The sequence below is a fragment of the Teleopsis dalmanni genome, chromosome 1 (assembly GCF_002237135.1).
Source record: "Teleopsis dalmanni isolate 2A chromosome 1, ASM223713v2, whole genome shotgun sequence".
Taxonomy (NCBI): domain Eukaryota; kingdom Metazoa; phylum Arthropoda; class Insecta; order Diptera; family Diopsidae; genus Teleopsis; species Teleopsis dalmanni.
In genome coordinates, this window is record NC_051846.1 from 214,711,564 (window position 1) to 214,734,534 (window position 22,971).

At 31.7% G+C, this 22,971-nt stretch overlaps 1 protein-coding gene across 1 annotated transcript in view; it reads right to left on the reverse strand.

Moving 5' to 3' along the window:
- Window positions 1-3,552: 3,552 nt before the first annotated feature.
- LOC119667246 overlaps window positions 3,553-22,971 on the reverse strand; it is a 43,391-nt gene continuing 23,972 nt past the window's right edge. The window contains exons 8-18 of the mRNA XM_038076537.1: window positions 22,639-22,783; window positions 22,067-22,238; window positions 21,801-21,920; window positions 21,173-21,350; window positions 19,466-19,616; window positions 15,201-15,300; window positions 9,549-9,707; window positions 9,260-9,324; window positions 7,380-8,097; window positions 6,499-6,840; window positions 3,553-4,165 (exon numbers count right to left, since the gene is read on the reverse strand). Of these exons, the coding sequence (XP_037932465.1) occupies window positions 3,640-4,165; window positions 6,499-6,840; window positions 7,380-8,097; window positions 9,260-9,324; window positions 9,549-9,707; window positions 15,201-15,300; window positions 19,466-19,616; window positions 21,173-21,350; window positions 21,801-21,920; window positions 22,067-22,238; window positions 22,639-22,783 (2,676 nt within the window). The 3' untranslated portion in view covers window positions 3,553-3,639. The remainder of the gene's footprint in view (window positions 4,166-6,498; window positions 6,841-7,379; window positions 8,098-9,259; window positions 9,325-9,548; window positions 9,708-15,200; window positions 15,301-19,465; window positions 19,617-21,172; window positions 21,351-21,800; window positions 21,921-22,066; window positions 22,239-22,638; window positions 22,784-22,971) is intronic.

Here is a 22,971-nt window from a genome sequence, read left to right on the forward strand (position 1 = left end):
TATCAATTAAATTTAATCAATTTTGTATACAAATTTGTTTAATTATTTATAAATTTTAATTAATACTTAAGTAACATTCAATTTAAATTATTTTATGTTAACGCATAATGTCGACCTTTTTAGTTCACGCCTTTTCTGGTACATTTTCTGTACGGCCTTTATGTTAATTTCATATTTTTGTTTTTGTAATTAATTATCCTTGAACAATATAATTAAGTTCAGTTGATTTGTAAGTGTATAGGTTGGTTTATTTATTTTATTTTTATTTTTATTTTTATTTTTTTTACTTTGGGCTTATATTAAAACTTGCGTACATTAATTAATTTACCATTTTTGTTTGTGTTTATTGTTTTAAATACGAATAACAATTTCCACTAAATTTTTAATAAATTCATTTGTTTGAATGCAAAAAGAAATTCCGCATTGTATATCCTGTCTAAAGGATATTCTGTTTCTGTTTCGGTTTCGGTTTCTTGGCTAACATCGAACAGTTTTTATTTATTTATTTTTTTATTTTTTTTTATATTTTATAAACTTTTTATGCGACGCTCAAATTTTCACAATTTAACTTTCAAGTTAAATTTAAATTGACCATTTTTCTAAATTAAATTCTTTAGCTTATTTCCTCAGTTTCATTTAATTTCAATTCAGTTTTAATAATTTTTATAACTTTAATATAAAAAACCTCACGGAGCTGCTCCTTAATTTTTTAATTTTTTTGCCGCAGTCGGCGTTCGTCTTTTATTTCCTTTGAATTTTAGTCAACTTCCGCTAACGAAATTCAAAATATGTACAATTTTAAAATTACACATTTTTAGTACTAAATTTGCTGAATTAAATTTAATTTATATACTTAATTAAACTAATTATGTACATAGTTGTATGCTGCGGCAAACTTCGCTGCTGGCGCACAATTCTTAATTTAATTAAATTTTATTAATTTGTGCTGTAAACATTTTTCACTGAGTTTTATTTACAGAATTCTTTCTTACGGATTAATTTACAAATATCTTAACAATGAAGTCCAACATTAAACAATAACTAATGAACAAAAACAACAAATTGCTTCATAATAATTACAACAAAATTACAAATTTCGGAGGATACAAAATAAATTAAATCTTTGCAAAATGGCGGCAGCCCGATAGAGACAATGTTTGGCAGCAGATCGTACGAGTATTCTTGCTCTATCCATCACTCCAATATAGAGTTCATAGGCGTAACAGTGAATTGCTTTGTATTCCACTACTACAAGTTTCAGCAAGGCTAAAATTAAGAATGGATGTTTAGATTACAAGAGCACAGCTTCACTGATTCTTACCGGAGTTGTAAATATATTGTTTAGATTTTCTCAGATACTCGTATCGTAAAATTTTAAATCTGTTAAAGCATTAACTTCAGAATGGAACAAGCTTCGTTTTTCAGGAATTACTATATTTAATAATTATTCTTGTTCTAAACTTTTTCTTCTGTGTTTTGATAGAAAATATAGCTCTTACTAATTGAACTGGACCTTTAAGTTTAGGAATATCTAGAGAAAAATTAATGATTTCAAGGCCGTTAGATCTAAGTATGATATGGTAGGAGTGTCTTTTAACTTTGAAAAGGGAATAAACCATTTCAAAAGAGAAGTGAATTATCGTTTTCATATGAAAACACATCGATTTCTTCTATTATTGCATATTTAATTTTAATAAAAAAGATTCTAACAACAGAAAAATTTTAAAGATTATCTGAAGGTCTCTAAAATATCACTTGAAATTTTTATAGCATTTACTTATTCGTTCCTCGATTTGTTCCTCGATCCTCGATTGAGTGCATAAATTAATTTAATATGGCATAAATTCTATTATCTCTTAAGTGTAGTAGATGGCTGGTATTGGTATTGTTAGGCTTTAAGAATCTTCATTCGGACTTATCTAAAAATGTAAAAACTTGTCGATATATTGTACTGGTGATCTAAGTAGTAAGTAGATTTCTCAACCATAGCGATGGGCAATACCTTTCTTGCATGAACAACTAAAAAATGTTTCAATTCCTTTAGAAATGCTATATATCGTATACTGGCATCTAGAAAGCGTATGAAGTTTAATAACGAATTGTAGGTGGCAATTATCCAGAACTCGGAGAAGTTTTGATAACGGTTACCTTCAAAGGCCAGTATAAGCCAGAACTGCTAACAGCAAAGCTATAAGAACTAGTAAAGACATCAGAACTAGTTATTTCTGCGTTGCACATCTGGTTGCTACCTTTTGCAATATTTAATAATTAATAAAGTTCGTATCCTCAAATTAACTTCAACACAGATTAATAATATTTTCATATTTCGTATGTACAAATTTGTTTACATATACATAGGCAGCATTTCGCAAACAACAACAACAACAACAACACCCATCACACGTACTCATTTTGTTTTGCATATATAAAGTGAATGATTTAATTTTTAATTAAGGATTTTTTTTTTGCTTTATGTACACGTCGTGTGTGTGCGTAAGTGCGTGTGTGCGTGCGTGTGTGTATGTGTGCATTTAGTAATTCACTGGATAATGCTCTCGAAAGGCGCACCTATGCTTTTATGCAACTTTTTTCTTATCGTTTTGTTTTTTACTTCGGTTTTTTTTGTCGTGTTCTTGTGTCGTTTTGCATTTGCCATAAAAATCATTTAATTTAATACAATTTAATCGGTCAGATGGTTGTGCATGCGTGTGAGTGTGTATATGTGTACGTTTATGTTTACATTGAATGTATATATATTATTTACAATATTAATGAATACGAACATTTACGATTTGAGCATGAAATTATTAATTTGATTTCCTTTATGTGCTTGCATTTTTTCATTTTTTCATTTTTTCATTTATTTGCTTTGTGTTGTTTCTGTTTCTGTTTTTGTTTTTGTTTTTGTTTTTGTCTCTGCGATTGAATCTGTTTTGTTTGTGAATTTGTTTTTCTATTTAATTAATTTATTTGCATGAGTGTGAGCGAGCTTATATTTGTGTTAGTTTTTGTTTGACTTAAAGCTTTATATATAAAGTTAATATTAATTTGTTGTTGTTTTTTGTTGTAGTCGCTTTTACATTCTTAATTATGGAATTATGTGCTTGTATCTATTTGCTCTTATTGCGGCTATGATTCGTTTTTGTTTTTGTTTTTTCTTTGTTGTGTTTTGCCCTAGTGATGTGCTATTCTATTTATAAATTTTATTTAATCTTAAATGCGTTACTTTGCAAAAATCACATTGAAGAGATCGGTCGTTTTCGTTTTTGTTTTCTCTTTCTCTTTCTGTTTCGGTTTAGGTTTAAGTTTTGGTTTCCCAAACATCGTCTCTTTAAGTTCCGATTGAAGAAGGTTTGTTTCATGGTTTGTGTTCTTTTCCAACAGCAGCAGACCTCAATGTTGCCAATTATCTTCTTTCTGTTCCAAAGCTCCGAAGAGAGGAACAGTTGAAATTGAATTTGTGATTGGCTTCTCATCTTTTGAGTGTTTCTTATAATTTCAGTTCAAATGCAATTGTTGTAGTTGTTGTAAATGTTGTTGACAATTTTGTTGATGTTGCATTTGAAGTTGAACTTGTTGTTGATGTTGTTGATGTTGTTGTTGTTTTTGGTGTTGCTGTTGTTGGTAAATTTGATACTATCAGTGTTTATATTCCGGATAACGACCATTCTCCATTATTTGTCCTGATTGGCTGTTGTTGCTGCTGCTGGTGTCGCCTTGCTGCTGCTGTTGGTGCAATTGTAGCTGATGCAACTGCAATTGTTGGCTTGTATCTTGTTGCATAGGTATGCGTCGGCTGTGTGGCTGTATAACACTTCCACTGCTTTCCGTCTCCGTTGAGGGTGGCGAGGGGTAATAGTCCCTCTGACTTACACTTATACCATTTGGCACGCCCCCCAAACCCATTATGGAGGTGCTGTTGACTGCCGCTGCTGCTACCGCCGCAGCCACTGCTGCCGAGGATGATTGATGATCGCCGTGGTGCTGGTGCGGATGTTGGTGGTGGATAACGGTACTCGTTGTAGCCGCCGACATTGGTCCGACGCCGCTGGATTGTTGGGAATCCGACATTGTACCGGGTGGCGGCTGATCCAATACCACGACGGATACCACATCCTCACTCGCCCACCGGGCTAACTGTTGTTGAGCTTGAATAAAGTCATCACTAGAAAATAATAATCATAACAGGAACAACGATACACGGAATAACATAAAAATGGAGACAAAACACAAATACAACACAAAAACAATAAAACAAAATATAGACGAAGAGAGTTACGGATACGGATACATATTTTAATAAATTAGACAAATGTCAACAAATTTCAACAAATTTCAACAAATTTTAACAAATTTTAACAAAACAATGTAAATTTGGACAGGACAAAAAAGGAAAAAGTGGAGAAAGGCGGTATTTGTTAGGCATAAGACACATAATAGGAAATCAACACATAAAAATAATTAAGTATAAAACGAAATTAATTATTTTTTACATATTTCGATCACAACATTTGTCACAACAACATGAAATTACAGAATGATAGACATTTGGTTAGGGCGATGATGGATGATTGACAATGTGCGAGGAGATGATCGAATATGAAAATAAACAAGAACGAGAAAGACAAAAGTTATCAATAATTTAATCGAAAGTTACAAATTTTACAAAAATATGAAGAATAAGCAACTACTTTCACATATTTATGCACTTCATTCTAAGCTGAAACTTCTTCAGCTCTTCAATTTAGTCTATAAAAGTCGTTCCAAAAGTATTAGTTACGAAACAGGAGCAGGAATTTAATAATTCGGTGATTTTTAGGAATACAAAGAAAAAGTAAAAAGAGAAGATAAGTCTACTTATTAAGTTATTTAATGTTGCATGAATTGGAAAGGAAGGGAAGAGTGAGAGGGACGGGATGAGGGAGTGTGCGAGAGAGAAAGGCAAAGACAATATGTTTTTTCAATTATTATATATTTTCTCTTTAACAGTTGAGAAAACTGCGAAAAGGCTATTCAAAATGAAGATCCTAATTAATTAAGTATGAAATTTCGTCTTCAATTCTTCGTATTACATAACTGAAATAAAAGTAGCTTCTAATATGATTTACTAATTAAAAGTGGATACGAATTGGTTGGTGTCATCATTTGGTACTCCTCTCTAAAGTTAGTATTCCCGCGTAGTAGTAGTGACAAGCAATCGATTGAGCTATCGATAGTAATGTTAGTTTATATTTTTATCATATAATGGACATTAACATCAATCTTCCGTTTACATTACATCTGATCCTTTTTGATTTTAACATATTTCAAAATAATGAATAAAAAGTAATAGATACTTACAATATTTATGGACAAAATCATTTCATCTTCAATGAATTATGAATATTTTAGTTTATATTAAAAATTAGTCTCTTAATATAGACACGGACAAAACTCTACTCTGTTTCTGTTCTCGGAAAGAAGACGATGTGATATCGCTTCGAAGAAATTCAAAGCTCTTTGATCAGAAGGAAATAAACTTTGAAGAATTTCGGTGGTAAACACGTTAAGCACTTATCGTTTATTGTTTTGGGCAATTTTTTTTATCAATACTATAGATATTAATGTAGTCTTTTTTATTCCTCTCTTTTTTTTGAAAGTGATATGAATATTGTAAGTTCATCGATAGTTTTGAAAAACTATCTCTTAATGTCGAAAGTAAGACTTTCGATAGCTTAAAACTACGTCGTTGTACTTTAAATGAGTAAAAATGTGAAGTGCATAAATAATTTTGGGAGATCTAGTTATTTCAGGTTCTTATTAATAATTTAATTGTTAATGCTAATATTAATGAAGATTCAGTGTGAGGTTATATGATTTTTACATACTTGTTAGAAGTTTCCTTGTTTATTAGTAGAAAACTTTTTGGGACTCATAAAATTTATATTCAAAATGAAAAATTTTTTCGGTTCTAAAATTGCATAACTTGGAACGCTTTAATTGGCGAGTTGAGCATTTAAGGAATATTTTCAGTTGTGTTAAACCAAACAAAAAATAAATAAACGGGATTTCACTATAAAATCATATTTGCCAAACCAAAAGCAGAGCAGAAATGCATTACTCGGGCACTGCTAACAGCCAACAGCTAAAAGCTAAAAGCAAACGGCAAAGGGCAGTGGGCAATAGGATAAGCACTTTGCAAAGGCTAAGCAGTATTGAAATCAATCCAAACTCAACCAAACCGAGGTGAGCCAAGCTAAACCAAACCAATCCGAGCCAAGCGAACCAATGCAAGCGAAATTAAACCAAACCAAAGCAAATCCAAACGTAAAATAAGGCAAACTAAAGCAGTGAAGAAGCAAGAGGCAAGAGGTAAGAGGTAAGCAGACGAAATGAAAACAAAATAAAATGAAAATGCAAATTAAATGAAAATTCATGGAAAATATTTTGCAACTTTGTTTGGAGGAAGCGGATAGCTCTGCTACACATCAAATTAGGGACATCTGTGCGACCACCTACCTTTCACTATCGGGGGTTTCTCGCGGATCTACTACCGAGCGTTCATGATGGTCGGCGCTCTCGTAGATGCCTTCATCGTCCTGGTGGAGATGTGTGTGCGACGAATGATGCGATGAGTGCGGACCGTGTGTGGCGTGACCGTGGGCATGCGAGTGATGCGTGTGATGGCCGAAAGCATGAGGTGAATGCGATTGATGCGGAGGATGTTGTCTACTGGTTGTTGTGGGATGCCTGTACCTTCCGTAAGCGAACCGTGACTCCTCGTCAGAACGCGGCCGACAACGACTGTAAGACGGATGTATTGTTGCGGTTTTCTGTGATTGTGCTAATTGTTGAGTTGAGCTGTATGTTCGATGGATAAAATTGAACGGGAAGAGAGAAGAGCAAAGCATAAATAAAATATTAACGAATATGATGTATATAAAACAAGCAAAGATTCGATAATTGGAGCAATTCACAAGGTGCCTATTATATTTTGCTTTATTTATTAAATTATTTTAAATAAATTTTAAATTTAATTAAATAAAATATTTTTATAAAGTACTCGTATTATTTTTTATTTAAATTGTTAAGCGTTCAGTTACAATTGATGTTTGGCATGGAACCAACCTTTATCACACTAGATATTCCAGTCTAAAGCCTGTAAGAAACGTTAGAATTTGCAAATAGTTAAGATAAAGCAGTGAGCGTGTTAGTTTTTAAACTTGAATACAAAAATGGAAACAAGCAAGTTCTGTAAGCAAGCGGAGCGTTTAAAATAACTCTATGATATCCTAGGAGTTGCAAATGTAAATTACTTGTAGGATACTTCATCTATTTAAATAGGCACCTACAGCCCCATCAATAATAACATTAAAAATTATAACAAAACATTTACTAACCCTTGCGAGGATTCACTACAAGCGGCGGAACTATCTAATCTATAATGGCGATCGGCTTCCGTTTCGGACATTCGAATGTCCTCGGAACCACTAGGACTCATATGTCTAGATGAGTGATGTTCAAGTTGTCGTATAAGGTCTTCAAGATTTCTTATCCGTAGCGGCCCAGTGGATGGTGCGTCATCTTCATCTTGTGGTGGTGGCTGCTGTTGCATTGGTGGCGGCTGGTGTAGCTGATGTTGTGAACGATGGTGATGGAGCATCGGACCTGCATGGCCACCTCCCATACCGCCACCCTCAACCAATACCGCATGCGCTTGGCTCGGATCACAAATGTTCTCGCGGGAACTTGATTTTGAACCACTTGAACGTTTGTAAGGCTCAGCACCATAACCGAGCTGTGCCGAAGTACAATCTTGAAGGGTTTTTCTCAACATCTCTTCACTCAAGCTGCCGCTGCCAACAGGTGTATTGCCAGTGCCAGTACCGCGATGGGAGGCTGCATTGCGTAATGCCTCCAATATATCCTCATGATAACCATTTAACGATTTAAGTGTGCGCTCAACTTCAGATACTGCTGCACCACTAGTTGAGGCCAGAGTTCCATCTTGCTGTGCCATTAGCTCCATATTATCAGATTGACCGTCGTCGCCCCACTTATCCTTCATTTGATCGCCGTGCATTATGCCATAACCATGCTTCTTTAGAATGCCTTTTTCTGTTTTTGTGTTAGGAAGAAAAGAACATAGACACCATTAAGGATATGATTTGCCCTAAATGTCAAATATAAGGCGTTTGCATTGAAGCGTGCTGACGTTCATTCAAATGTAGTGCATGAGTGCTGATTGCTATGGCGCGAAAATTGCATTTAGTTTTGGTTGTGTTTTAAGTGCTAAGCGTGAGTGCTTTTCGTAATGAGTTCGTGCCGAAGTCGTATCAGATTCGTTCGAAGAAAGAACATATTGGTAACGTGTACCAATGTGGACATAAGTTTTCGTATGTCTAATGTGTAAATTGAGTAATTTTGTTTATTTTGCATACTATAATTGGAGGAATGACTATTGAATTGTGATTAACAAAACTGATGTTGACGAATAAAGCATTTTAACAGTATTGGGATTGTATTGTATATTTGAAGTTGGTTAGGGTAGGTGGTGTTGTACTATGCAATATCTTAGATTATGCATTCTTTATCTTTAAACGGTTACTTTACCAACTTTGAATCGTTCTCCTTATTAATCTGGGAGTCTTCACTAATGCGTCGTTTGAATTTGTGTAGTATTTAGTTGTTGTCATGATGCTTAGGCACTGGTCTATATATACGAGTACTTGTTTGTCTCTAAATATCCTGATATATATATTAACTGAACACAAACAAATGTCTATTTGCAATCTAATCGTAATATTACTTAAAACATCATTCAAACATAACACAATACAACACAACACAACACAACACAAATTCAATCGAATTCAAAATCAATTTCAAATCTAATTTCGCATTCACATATGAACTCGTCATCTAAACTAACACACATACACGTGCGCATACTTGTTAGTAGTATATATAGTATATATATATACATATATATTAATGTATAAATATATGTAGTATAATATATAGATAAATGGGGCAACACTGGGAATATTGGGAATGGTCTGTCTACTTGTTAACGAATGCTTGGTAGTGGACGCGCTAGTCGTAATTATGAAAGCAAAATACACAAAAGGATACCGACGCACACAACGATGAACGTCAACAGATACAAGTGAGCAAACTAATATGATGATGTAATATAATAGTATCCTAAGGAGATGCGATGCAAAGTGTGTGGTGTAAGTGAGCTGAGTGAGTGTGCTGAGAAGCAAAGATAAATTACCTGAATGCGTTTGATCGTCCTCGGTGCCACTGGCAGTGTAACGTCGGCTATGTATGCTTTTGTCCCTGAAATGAAAATGTTATGCTTCTTGTTGTATTCTATATCCTGTATTGTATTTATATATATACTTCAAGACAATTCAATCAAACAAAGCCAATTATTATCATAAAGACAATGCTTTCGTTGTGGCATTCGTTTTCTTGTAAAATCTCTATGTATTGGCTAAGAAAAGGAGAGGAGAGGAGAGGAGAGAAGAGGGGAAGAAAGGAAATACTTGTCTTTAGCTTACCTGAAACCCGCTTGATTTGCATAAACCAATTTGCCGGAACCATCCAATGAAACCTCTTCAACGGAATGATGGTTTGCAGCAGTTCCAGCACCGCCATATCCCTTGGCGATTGGTTTCTTTGAGTATGGTGGATCGTACTTTAAAGTAGTGGTCTTTCGCCTGTTGCCGTTTTCGTTATCGATAAAAACCGTCCACATTTATTTTAAATTTATTGATTAAATGCATTTTGGTGCATTTTTGTATATAGTTTATTACAGATTTTGTATATATATATATGTATATATATATATATATACATATGTATATATATTCGTTATGGTATTGTAAATATTTGTTTTGTAGTTAAGGTGGCATTTTGTATAATTATTTAATTTTATTTATTGTTTTTTATTATTTATTTTTTGTTGTTTTGTTATATAGGAAATGCGGTGATTTTCGATTAAGTTTGATTTGAGTTTTCAGGAGGAAACAATTTGTTTTTGTTTATATGAAATTTGAATAGTAAAAATGAGTTCGATTAGAGTTGTGAATTATTCATAGATTTTTATTTTCAAACAAAAAATTCTAATAAAAATATTTAATGAAATAAACAAAGAAAGAATTTTGAATGAGTTCTGTGATTTTCGAATTATTTTCTGAGTGTTTTAGGTGGAAATTTATGAACTTTGAAATGCAACTTAAAATCTTTTTGAATTTATTTAACTTCACTATTAAATTTTTTTAACATACACAGAAATTCAGTAATTAGGTTTTAGGGAGAAATAATTTCTTATTATTAAGCACTTTGAGTGCATAAATGTATGTATCTATCCATAATGCGGATATCAGTAAATTACAAGGAATATGGGTATTTGCGAAGATTAGCCTTGTAACAGTATAGGAAGTTCTTTATTTGAATTCATTTCAAAATCGTCGAAGGTAATGACCATCATGGCGTATAGAGCTAAAAGTTTAAGTTACTTTTAGTCTCTTAAGAAATTGATGTAAAAAGAAAAACTTATCTATCGGTTATGAGCTATCATAACTGATGAGGAATATGATCGATTATTACTAACGTTCAGTAGTAATAAATATGCGGCCTAGTGATGGCTGATTTGCCATCAAAAAAAATATTAAATAGAAGAAGGCATTCGTAAATTATTTTTCTTTAGTATTCAATATATCTATTTCACGGCTGGTGAAAATAAAGAGCAAAAACTAATTAAAAAGTAAAAAGATATTGACATAGCTTTTCCGTTTTCCTTAGTAAAATTGATCATTACTTCTTCACTAGGCCAAATCACATAAAAAATTTTGTCAAAAATTCCTTCATCTATCAATAGATCTGGTAATCTGACCGCTCTCCAAACATTTTTATGTGGCATATAGAATTGTTGTTTTTTTCTTGAATTCATGATGTGATATCTTTGCTTCTGATGTATGAGATTACTTAGAGATATGTTATATTTTTATAGTTTATGCAAATGTTTTGTTATATGTGTTATATTAGCAATAATGTTGTTGACGTTTCATGTACATACGATAATACACAAACAAAACCCAAATCAAATTTGAATGTTTTATGTGTGTATATTGTATAGTTGTTCATTTTTCTCACTTTGAATGAAGCTTGCAAGTAGTATCTCAGTAGAAAGCACCACCAAAACTCAAAATATATTCTGCTTATTATTTGCTATCTAAGGTGAGTCTGCAGTTTGGTACTGTTAGAGCTTATGTAGGCATTGTCGGCCTACCAAAGCTAAACAGACACTAACTGCTACTCCACTACCAATCTACTAAACTCCTGCCAAACTTAACTTATAAAACAAGAAAACTTAACTAAATAAGGACTAACAAAAAACAGAAAATGCAGTTTCGAAACAGGCTACTTAACATGTGTTGTATGTTTGATTGTGAAAAATATTTTTTGCTCTTGAAGGGAAAAGATTAAATTACTTAATTGCAAATAATTAAACATGCTGCACTTTATATACATAAATTACATAAGATATGTAGACACATACAACTATACATATATAAAAGTATGCTCCCCGGTCCAATTAAAAACACATATTTGGATTATAGTAACTACTTTTTGCAAAATTAAATAAAAACTAGCTTAAATAAAATGAAATATTTTTACAAAAAATTTTAATTGAAAACAGAAGGACATACTTACGCACTTTTGGCCCTTTTTGTTGGTTGCATTGCGTATAAAATGCATATTAAACGCATATAATGAAGTGAAGGCTTTCAGAACTGCCATGGCCGAAAAATTATAAAATTATTTAATAATAAAATAACACAATAACACAATAACAGCGGCAAATTAACTAAACATGTGACTTAATTAAATTGTTTAAAATTGAATTTGGAATGTGTTTGGGAATTCGGTTTTGAAGGTTCTGCAGATTTCTGAACCTTACCGACCCCATTAACTGTCCCTGGCAGGCATTATTGTCCTGCCCTCGCAGACGTTGAATTCTCGTGTTTAAATGCAGTTAAATGAATTATGTGTACAATTATAAAAATTCGCAAAATCCAAACTAATTATATAATTGAATTTCATAGAAACATTAATTGAATGCACATGAAATCACACTTCATTTGCTGCGACAATTAAAAAAACCGTGGAAAAGTAATTAAATTTATTCAATTATTTTTTCATTTTATCTGAAATTGTTTCTGTGCAGTGGCTTAAAAAATGCCATAAATTTGCCTCTTTTCATTATGTGCTCGTAATAATGAAAATGTTTATTAAAATTGATTCGGCAATTAAAAATTAATAAAAGCATAATTTTGAGTTTTATTTTTGACCCACAAACAACAAAAACGCAAAAACTACTGCACTTCACGTTTCCCGTTTCCCGTTTCCCATTTCACGCTGACAATTGCACAGATTGTTCCATGTTGATGTGTCTGTGAAAAGCTAACAAATCAATGTGGACTAAATGGACTCAGTATGTTAAGCGTATCTCGTACGCTACATACACGCGTACTTGTGATAAAAATTTACTAAGGGGCATAGTTGAGCCTATCAACTATTGTCGTATTTCAGGTATGTTTTTTGAACTTAAAACAAAATTCTGGAAAATCTTGAAAACTCTGGAAAGACATGCATCCCTGAAGAGATCCATAATTATGCATAATTATCCTTAATTATACTGTTTCATAATTATGAAAAGCATATCGATTTCAAGAAGAAAAATGTAATCGATTTTGAATAATTAGTAATTTCAAATCAAGAAGCTATATATGTTAACTGTAACAATTCTGTTTCCAAATTGCTATTTTGCCGCTATTTTGCGATTGCCGACACATTGAAGAGGTCATATATATTTTTTTACAGTGTACGCAGTACCATATATACTAACTGAGTATTCTTCAAGTATACTCACGAACTCAAACAATCAGTTTGGAAGATAATATACTTTTGGTTGCGCTGACAAACTACTCCACTTGTATGAACAAAAAATTTGGATTTTTTACAGTGTAGGTAATATCATATATACTAACTGAGTACTGTTCAAGTATACTGACGACTCTAACACTCAGTTTGGAAGTTAGTATACTTTGGTTGCGCTGACAAACTATTCAACTTTTATGAATAAATAATTTAGATTTAGCTTAATATATCGTATTAAGCAATGGTTAAAGAGTCCAATACGATTAAGGCGACTATCAGTGATGATATATTGAATTCAGGACATGCATGAGTTTAACTTGGTCCTTGTTTTTGTTATGCATAAAAAAATGTATAATAATTTTGAAAGCCTTGGCAATCTCAAGCAACGTTTTTTTATAAATGTGACAAATAAAATGTTTTAAAAGTACTTACCTGTAGACATGGTGTGACGTATCATAGTTCTCTGACTTGGAAGTGACTTCATATGTTTGGGAGTTACCCCTAATAAACTGATTATGTACTAATTCAATTATTGTTTTGGTTTTATCTTTCAGAAAAGATATCATCTATGTATGCAAATACGAAGTGTACGATGCTAAATTCTTAAGTTCTAGTAGTTAACTTAGATGTTGTAAGTATTTTATTCTTAAATACTTCTAGTCTAGAGTAGAGTAATGCATACATTCCAGTATTTAACTTAGTTGAACTGAGTCTACATAGATGCTAACAGTCACAATGACGACAAAAGTAGTAATGAAAAATTTTTTTCTCTTCGTTCTTTTTAAATTTTATAATTTTTTAGGAAATTTCAGACATTATTTATTTTATAAACTTAGGAAATTTTTGAAATGCACAAATGGAAATTAAAATCGTTGTATGGGATTGCTTTCGATATATCTGTCGGATTTGCGTGAAAACGTATAATGAAGTTCTCTAATGAGGTACAATGATAGAGTCCTTAAGTCAGCAATTTAGTGATAAGAAACAATTTTTTCAGGAAAGAAATAATAATTCTTGAACATAAAAAATTGTGATCAAAATGAACGTTCGACGGAAATTATTCTTTTGACAGGGTGAGAGGGTGATTGATAAGTGGTAAGATTCTTGTATGGATTATACAACATAATTGGGATAACTAAGGAGTTGCGAATATGAACGCAGCACGGGATTGCGCTACAGCTTTTGACTTCTACATATAAAAAATTATTTGAAATAAATTGGAGTTGTTGCATTGGTAATTTTACTTGTAATGTTAACAGCTCTCTAATTGAGTCCATTTCAATCCTTTGAAAGTAGGAGAAATGAAGGAGAAATCTTATTTAGAAAACTCTTCGCTCTTCATTCGAGTTGTGGGGATATGACCTGGACAAAATAAAACTATTTGAAGGCGATACGCTATGCAGCCGGATTATAGGTTCAGCCTTATTGTTTTCCGGGAAAAAATTTAAAACAATTTTAATGATTTTTTAAAGATCAAAAGAATAATAAAAACAGTTGGTAAGAGAAGAAGTTGGTAAAAAACATAAATTGTCAAATATTTGTTAAGTACTACATTACATTACTGTACACAAATTTCGTAGTGGAAATTACAACATCAATACAAAAGTTCAGAAATGAATATGAAGCTAGTACGGGTATGATTTACAAGAATCGAAATAAAAAATTGTATCTACAAATCTTATGGCATGGAATTACGAAATACGAAATAAACACGATGTGAGCGGGAAGTACGGAATGAAGTATTTACAGAGGGAGGGAGAGGCGATTATAGGGAATATAATGAAAATCTGAAAAATAAAAATTAATCAATATATGCTTAAAACATATTGAATTAGAACTACTTATGAAGATGGAAAGAAAGAAAGAAGGAAAAAAAAAGAGAAGAAGTGTTAAGTTCAGTACTTGGGTGAGCAGTTTGCATAGGAAGAGTCTGTAGATGTATGGTTTTGTAAGTGTTTGATGTGTAACTGGTCTGGCAATGTGTTAGTTTAGTGTTTGTAGTTGTTGTATGTATTAGATTTTTGGTGAAAACGATTTCTGTAAAATTTATGTTATGAAATCAAAATAAATAAATTATCTTGCAGGAATGCAGTTCTGTTGCATTCGCTTGAAACCAAATATTAGAATTATCGTTAACTTTGAATAAAAAACGAAATAAAATTTTGATTTTACTTTTGTTGTTGTTTTAGTTTTTGTATTTACTTTTTCATTACTTCTTTTCAACTAACCTCAGACACAGGGAGAAGTTTCTATGTACTACAACTGACCTGTAGCACAGTGCCATCATGGTGAATGTTACAAAAACGAACCCAACAACTGACATTAGTACACCAACTAAGAATACTGTATTTGAGCCGTGGTAGTTCTCTATACGAGTTTCACATGAGTTTGCAATTTGTTTAATTAAATTGTTAAATTGTTCAATTTGTCATTTGTATTTGTATTTATTATTCAATTAAATTATTAAAAGGCATTATTATTTAGAGCATTTTTATATAATCAAATCGAAGATAATTAAGTTGGAGCGATAACAAATCCATTGTTGTTGTTGCATTGCGCAATGTTGATAGCCATAAATTGTTCAAAAGAAATAAAATAAATTAGCGATAGTTTTTCAAAGTTGCTCGTACGCAACACGCCTCTCAATGGGCGTTCTCAAGATAGACTATGACAATGGTAATCCTCAGGTTATGTTTTAGTGCTTGAAATATTTAATAATATAAGTCAGAGTACATAAGTAGATGACTGCTGTCACCGACCACCGTAAAATGCTTATGTGTAGCGTACACCGAGGCATGCATAGGCATAACATGTTCATTAGGGTACAGCACTTGTAATGTGTGCAGTGGCGTGTAGTTTCCTTGTTGGCATGTTTGATTGCAGAGTGTGTAGAGTGTCAGATGAGTTTTAAACAAATTAAATGAAGCAAATAAAATATAACACTTAATAGTACAGTAAACAGCAAGTACATACGAGTTATACACAGAGTAATGCTTATTAAAATAGTGAACAACATCAATATGAGTACATTAAAGGCGAGTTGTACACGCTTATGTCACTTACGCCAAATATTTTATAAAACACTTAAAAATATATTAACCGATGTAAACTTAAACCGATATATATATAATAAAATGCATGCATGATACTGAGAAATCGTATGGTAGATATAGAGCTCATCTTGTTCCTATGGCTTAAAATACAAATTACACTAAAACGATTTTCATATAGACCAATTTTAAGTTATTATTTTACTTTTACTAGTCCAAACAGATATATAAGCAATTGATTTAAGCAATTGAAAATTATAACTGTTTTAAGTGATCATTCCTAAGCTGGAATTTTGATTTATAAATCAATTAAATAAACAAGTAATAATTAAATAATAAGATATTTTTACATGTGCAATCAAGGAATCACAATATTGCAGACCATTCAGGTAAATTTTATTCATAATATATTCTTTAACAATTGTGGTCCAAAGTTTCTAACGAAAATAGTTCACTTGTGGGTTCTTGAATTTAGCTAAAACACTTCATGGAAATATTTCTTTATTGCTTTTATTGTGATATCAAATCGCAACTATATTGAATAGGGTCTGCTGAAAATATTAATTTTTTGAGTATCCAGTTCTAATGATGCTGAAAAGCTCTGTATATGCTATGCAAACTGATCAATATGAGAATAATTAGAAAATAATTAATCTTCCGTTTGCGCAAAGGACTTAAATTTAAAAATATAATTAAAATATGCAGTAGTAACTGTTTGCTACAAATATGCACCTAAAAGACACTTAAAACGTATTCCATATTAACTACATCATTAGAATGGTTACAGGCTCCTCGGGGAGGTATGCAGATCTGAGGTCAGTTATTGCCGAGTCTGATGAAGAGATAAACAGTAATCCAGTCAAGACACAGAAAAGGGTTATGAAAATAACTCGAGTTAAGAAAGAGTAAAAGTGCTCAAGTGCACTGACTCAACAAACTTGAACATAATAATAATTTTTTACTGATCAGAGAAACTAACAGACATTATAATTTCAAGTTTATTTCTATTAGAGAAATTCGTTGAATATTAGTACATAGTTACAAAGAAAAATATGCTTAGGTGTCTACTTTAAAATACTCGCACAGCACCTGATTTAGTCAGATGCGAATGAGGGTACGGGGTGTTGCTTGCGAGGATTATTATGTTCAATTATTTGTTGTCTTTCAATGCCTGCCAAAGTGGTCACATGTTCGTATACACATTGGACAACATTGGACACAGCGTCATTCCGCATTTGCTAATGATGCACTACACGGACAGATACGGTGGTTTTTTAAGCCTTTTATTAATTCAAATAATACTCTGAATAAATAGTCTTTATAGTTTTTAGGATGTGAGCAACACACATACAATCACAACACTCCAAATCACACATATTAACATATTCTAATGCAAATGTATGTTTACAATAAACAAAACAGAAATAAGAAAAAAACATAAACACAATGGCAAACGAATCAATGACATTAATTGAGCTGTAGTTGAGCTCTATTGGAAAAGATTGTCCGCTCACATACACACACATGCACAAAATTGTATAGATTTGTGCTTTGTGGTATGCACATATACAAGAGCACGCGAATTACTTTTATAGAATTCACAAATACAATAAATACACACAGAGAAAGTATTTTAAAACAAATACATAATTAAGCATATACACTAACACACTTATAAATATTAACATTTACATACGTTACGCGTATTTACATTAAAAGGACAGAAAACCAAGCAAAGTTATTCTTCTATTTGTCGTATTTGGTGTGAATAAAAACTGAAAAGTGTTTTCCAAAGTTCTTCGATTGTCAATGTAAGGAATTTTCAATTGTGCGTGAAAAACAAACAAACTTTAAATAAACTCGAAAATAAAAGAAAAAACATAATAAATGCGTAACATTCAATATAAAAAAATTTTTATCGAAATAACTTTAAAAAAAAAAACTTTAATGTGGCTTTGGCTTTTTTGAAAAAATGAAAAAAAAAAGTTGATATATTGTTTAGCTTCCCTAAACGAGATTCTTGACTGATTGAAAAAAATAATCCAATTTTATTAAGTAAAAATTTTGAGTTCATATTATTTATGAATTTGTTAAAATTTGATTTGTTTAAGTTTTTGATTAAATTTGCTTGGTACTCTACCTGTAACAAACCGCCAGAGTTGCGAAACTAATGAAGACACATTTGACGATAATGGTTAACATGATGACCATGAACAATGTGCTGATCCTATTTTGATCTGAGGTGCCTGGAATAGGTTTTTCGATTTGTTTACAATGTTTTTTAATTTTTTATTTAATTTTTTTTTGTTTTTTTTTTTGGACTATTTGAATTATTTTTATAATTTATTTGCCTCGAGACATAATAAAAGGTATTTGTATTGCCCTATATCCATTAGTTATTCGATTTTAACCAATTTCTGAAAAGAATTCGGTCAAACTTGAGTATTTTAAAATTGAATTTCATTAGCTTTTAATGTCGGATAGATCCAGTGATTCAATTCAAAAGTACTATTAATAAAGATTTGAAATACTACCACAAGCAGTACCAAGAATAAATAAGATTAAATAGTTTAAACTTATAAAGGATATTAATTTTGAAGTAATGGAACAAGTTTAAACTGTCTAGGCTTTCATAGATAGACCATTTAAACTGAGTATAAAAGAGACTGATTATTTGATAGTATTTAAAATTCCAATTGACTGATAATTTTAGTCAATTATTGCACTTTTATTCAATTCTACTTTAAAATAGAAGCGATTTACATTGAAATTCAAAATCCTGTAGAAGAATAATTGAAAGGGGAGCTAAGGTGGTTTCAAAGTTTCAGAGAAAGTTGTCACTAGTTACCGTACGAATTTACTTTGTTGAAACTCGAACTTAGGGATAAACATTAAAATGAAATTATAATATGAAATATAATTTTCAATTAAATTTATTTAATTTCAATTCTTCCAAGGCATGTAAATTTAAAAATAATTCAAGATTTTAAGAATTTTAAGATTTAATTTAGTGTTTCACACAGACCCAAAATTATTTTAAAACTCATTGCTTTCTATGCATTTAAACATTACAATGTGTATAAATTGTATTTAATGCTTAAAAATAAAAAAAATATATGAAAGAAATTGGTTGTAAAAGTTTCATTTTTAGTCGAAACGTTCGACAAATCCAAAAAATTTCTTTTCTTAAAACAAACTCTTTAGAGTTTCATATATATCATTAATAGTCCTTAACGAACTTTTCTGTACATCATGCATTCAACTGTACATATTTAATATAACAAATAGGTTAAGTATGAATGCCGAAGAGGTAGTCAATTAAGATTTACATAAGATCTAAAAGTATTCGTTGTATGTCCGATGATTACCATTGTCATATCCCATGTATCTAAAAATTTTCTTTGGGATGTATGTACGCAACCATCAATATCGGGTATAATCAGAAACGGGTATGTATTGGCTTGGGAATGTGCTTATCTTACCATATGGTGTCTCCTTCTTCTCCATTTTGATTGTGTTTTCTTGCGTTGGTAGTGCTTCGGTTGGCAGTGGTGTGGTCAATAGAACAACTAAACTACAGTCGATGCCGCCCCAGCCCATATCGCAGAAGCAGCGGTTCGTGTTGGTGCAAACCTGCGAAATACAATTCAAGCATCCCAATTTATACAAGCGAAATAAAAAATTTAATATTAATTATTTAGGGAGGCGCCTTATGCCTCCGTGGCCCATGTATGCCCTGTGTACCGCGCGCCTGGCCCTCGTTAGCGCTGTGTTGCATGTTGTCCAACACGCGTTTAAGTGGCGTACAACATGAAAATGTATTTACGTTCAAGTGAGTTTAAGTACATTTTAATTACATGCCATTACTTGTTGTGTAATTAATGCATGTCAATATACAATATTAATACTTTGTTTTTATTTAATATTAAATATCGAAATTATTATTATAAATATGCTTCTAGTGGCATAAGAGCGCACTTTAGGTTAATATCTCGGATTATATTGTTTCGAAGTAAATGAAAAATCAAGTATTGAAAATCACAGCGCATCTATTTAATTTTTGCTATTTTAGTTTTAAAATGTTTTATCAGATATCATTATAATAATTGACTATAATAAAGAAATCTGGTTTCATCATTATTGAGAAGAAATGCTGTCATTGATTCAACATAGTAGGTCTTAAATTCCTGACAAACTACGTGACAAAGTATTGTTAAATAAAGGAATTAATCCTATGTTTGAATTTACAACGAACTCTAGACCCAAATGAGGTAAAAGACTTCTTTGTTAGGGATAATTTGTACGGGCCTAGTTAATTGTGGTAGTGTCAGTTATTATTTTATTTTCAAAGATATTCCTAATAGGATTCAATTAGAATTGAACTCTAATTCTATATATAGTTGAAAACAATAACGTTGGGTACGTTGTTTTAGTGAATCGATATAGATTCAGATGGGCTTATAAAGTTTTTTTAGATATCCGAAAAGTCTATGTGTCGAATTAGTAAGCAATTCAGTAATATGGAATGCTATCAACTTAGTGTTTATTATTTTTCAATTTAGAAATAGTTTTTATGCAGTATCAGAAGAAGTATTATAGATAAAAGGTTTTTTCTTTGAGAGCATTCATTGTAATTCTTGGTAGTTTAAGCCGTCCCAAAATGTAAAGAGAATTTGACATAAAATTAGAAGGTAGAATGTTAATATTTACTATTCAATTGATTTAAATCTTTCGTTAAATGAAATAAATTGGATTATAGCTATTTCAATTCTTTAAAATTTTTTCTAACTTTTCACATATCTGTTTCTAATAGTTCCCTTAGCTTCAAATGTTCTGAATACGTATTTATTTTATATTTATGGGAATATTTATTACATTATTTCCATGTTGATGGATTAATCAGGTGAAATGGTTGCTCATAGTGGTTTGGCTTTGTTGCCCTGCAGCTCTGGAGTGCTGTTTTCTGTGGCGGCAAAAATGTTTTTAGATTTGTGGTGCTGATGTGGTTTTATGATGATTTCAAAGGCGATTTCGTTTAACATTCATTTTCGAATTCATGAAACGAACCAGCTTTCGAAATTATTTACTTTCAATTAGTGTTTATTTGTGATTGTTATAAGCATTTGCAAAAATTCGTTTATTAAAATGGTTTAATTTGATTTTATATTTTGTAACCCGCAAAATCTTACCCCACGTTCTGAACACTCCTGACCCTGTTTGTTACTGGGGCATTTCGTTTGGTCGATGTGGGGAAAGAGACTGACGCATGTTTGATTCAAACAAATAAGGTTATCCCCGCAAGGTGTACCATCCTTCACTAATCCATGTTCGGGATATTCATTGGAACCAACCTGTCCACTTGTGGCTCTAAAATGATCAAAATAAAATTAAATGTATACTTGGCGAATAACAATTTCCTAGACTTTAAAATTTAAAATTATTTTATTATTACAATACTGTAGATACAATTATGGTATGTTCTTCAAATATTCTGATTAATAGTTTATGACAATTGTTGTGTTATAATTAATCTTAAAATACAATACTATTATTTTGTAAGTGCATTTAAATTTGATTTTGTAAATGCTGAATAAGTATCGAATCTCTTGTAGTGTGCAAGGCTTTCAATTTACTGAATGTACATTGTTATGTTTGAAGTGCCACTGCAACCTACATTTCACATTCCTAAACTATTTAATAATGATTGGGTTTTGTTATATTTCACCTCGCAATTCGCATCTTATAGTAATGATACCTCTTCTTGCACTGCTATAACTGCAAGAGTAAATAACTAGCGTTTAAATGTATCATACTCACTTGCACTCATATTCCAATCCTTTAATCGAGATAATTGTTCTTGAGTAAAGTTGATCGATACCATCGTTAATCGGCTGACGTTCACCTTCTTTGCACTGTAGTGTGCCACACTGTACATTTCTAGATTAAGCACAATTTAGAAGAAAACATTTAAATACATATAAAGTTTCAGTTTGTTATAGTAGGCAAATAGTGGGATGTTGGTTTTGATTTCGTTTTAAGCGTGTTCCAAACTGGAGTTTATAGTTCGGATGGCTTCTACTTACTCTGGTTCACATTTTATGTAATGATCATTCGCATCACGTCCGCAGTGACCATTAATAGAACCCTTTGAGTTGAATTGTTCGTAGCACTGGCGATCCGCTGCTGAGCCTCCATAACCCCAAATGGATTCACATTGCAAATTTAATGTCGGACAATCGCCTTGGAAGCAGTAGCCTTAAAATAAATAAATATAATCTATATTTTAATGCTCTTCTAAGTTAGTTGAAAATATTTTTTATATGTATACGCTGGTATTTAATTTAGTTTGAATCGAAATTCGTAAAATATTAAAGGATTTTTTAATTTTAAAACACATTCTGAAATTGTTACACATGTATGATTAGTCATAGTTGATGAAGTTATTATTATTTGCAATACAAATCTGTTTTTATTTCATTGTATGGTGCGGAAATTATCTTTCTGAATTAAATTATGCAATTTAAATTATTGCCACAGGATTACGACGATATACATTGGCATCGAGATGACTTGATTACCGCATACTTTGGGACATATTATTTTTTGATTTTTTTTTTCAAAAATTAAAAAAAATTAAAACAATTTCAGTACTTACCAGATACTCCGGCCTTCGTGTGTCCACATGGTGAGCCATTCTTCTTATACACATCGATTGGGCAGTGGCCGTTTTCGCCGTCGCAATATTCCGGTAAATCACATTCATTATGCGAATCGCGACAAATGTAATCCTTCGATCTGAGCTGTTTGCATAAAGTGCAAGTCATCCAACAATTAAAAAGGGGAGAGGATTTAAGGCATAAGAAGGAATAAAAGTTATAAAATTAATATTATGGCAAGCACAAATATGAGATAAAAATATTGTTGTTTCTGTTCGGCAAAGCCCGCAGCTGTAATCTCAATAAAAGGCACCAACTACAACACTTCTCGC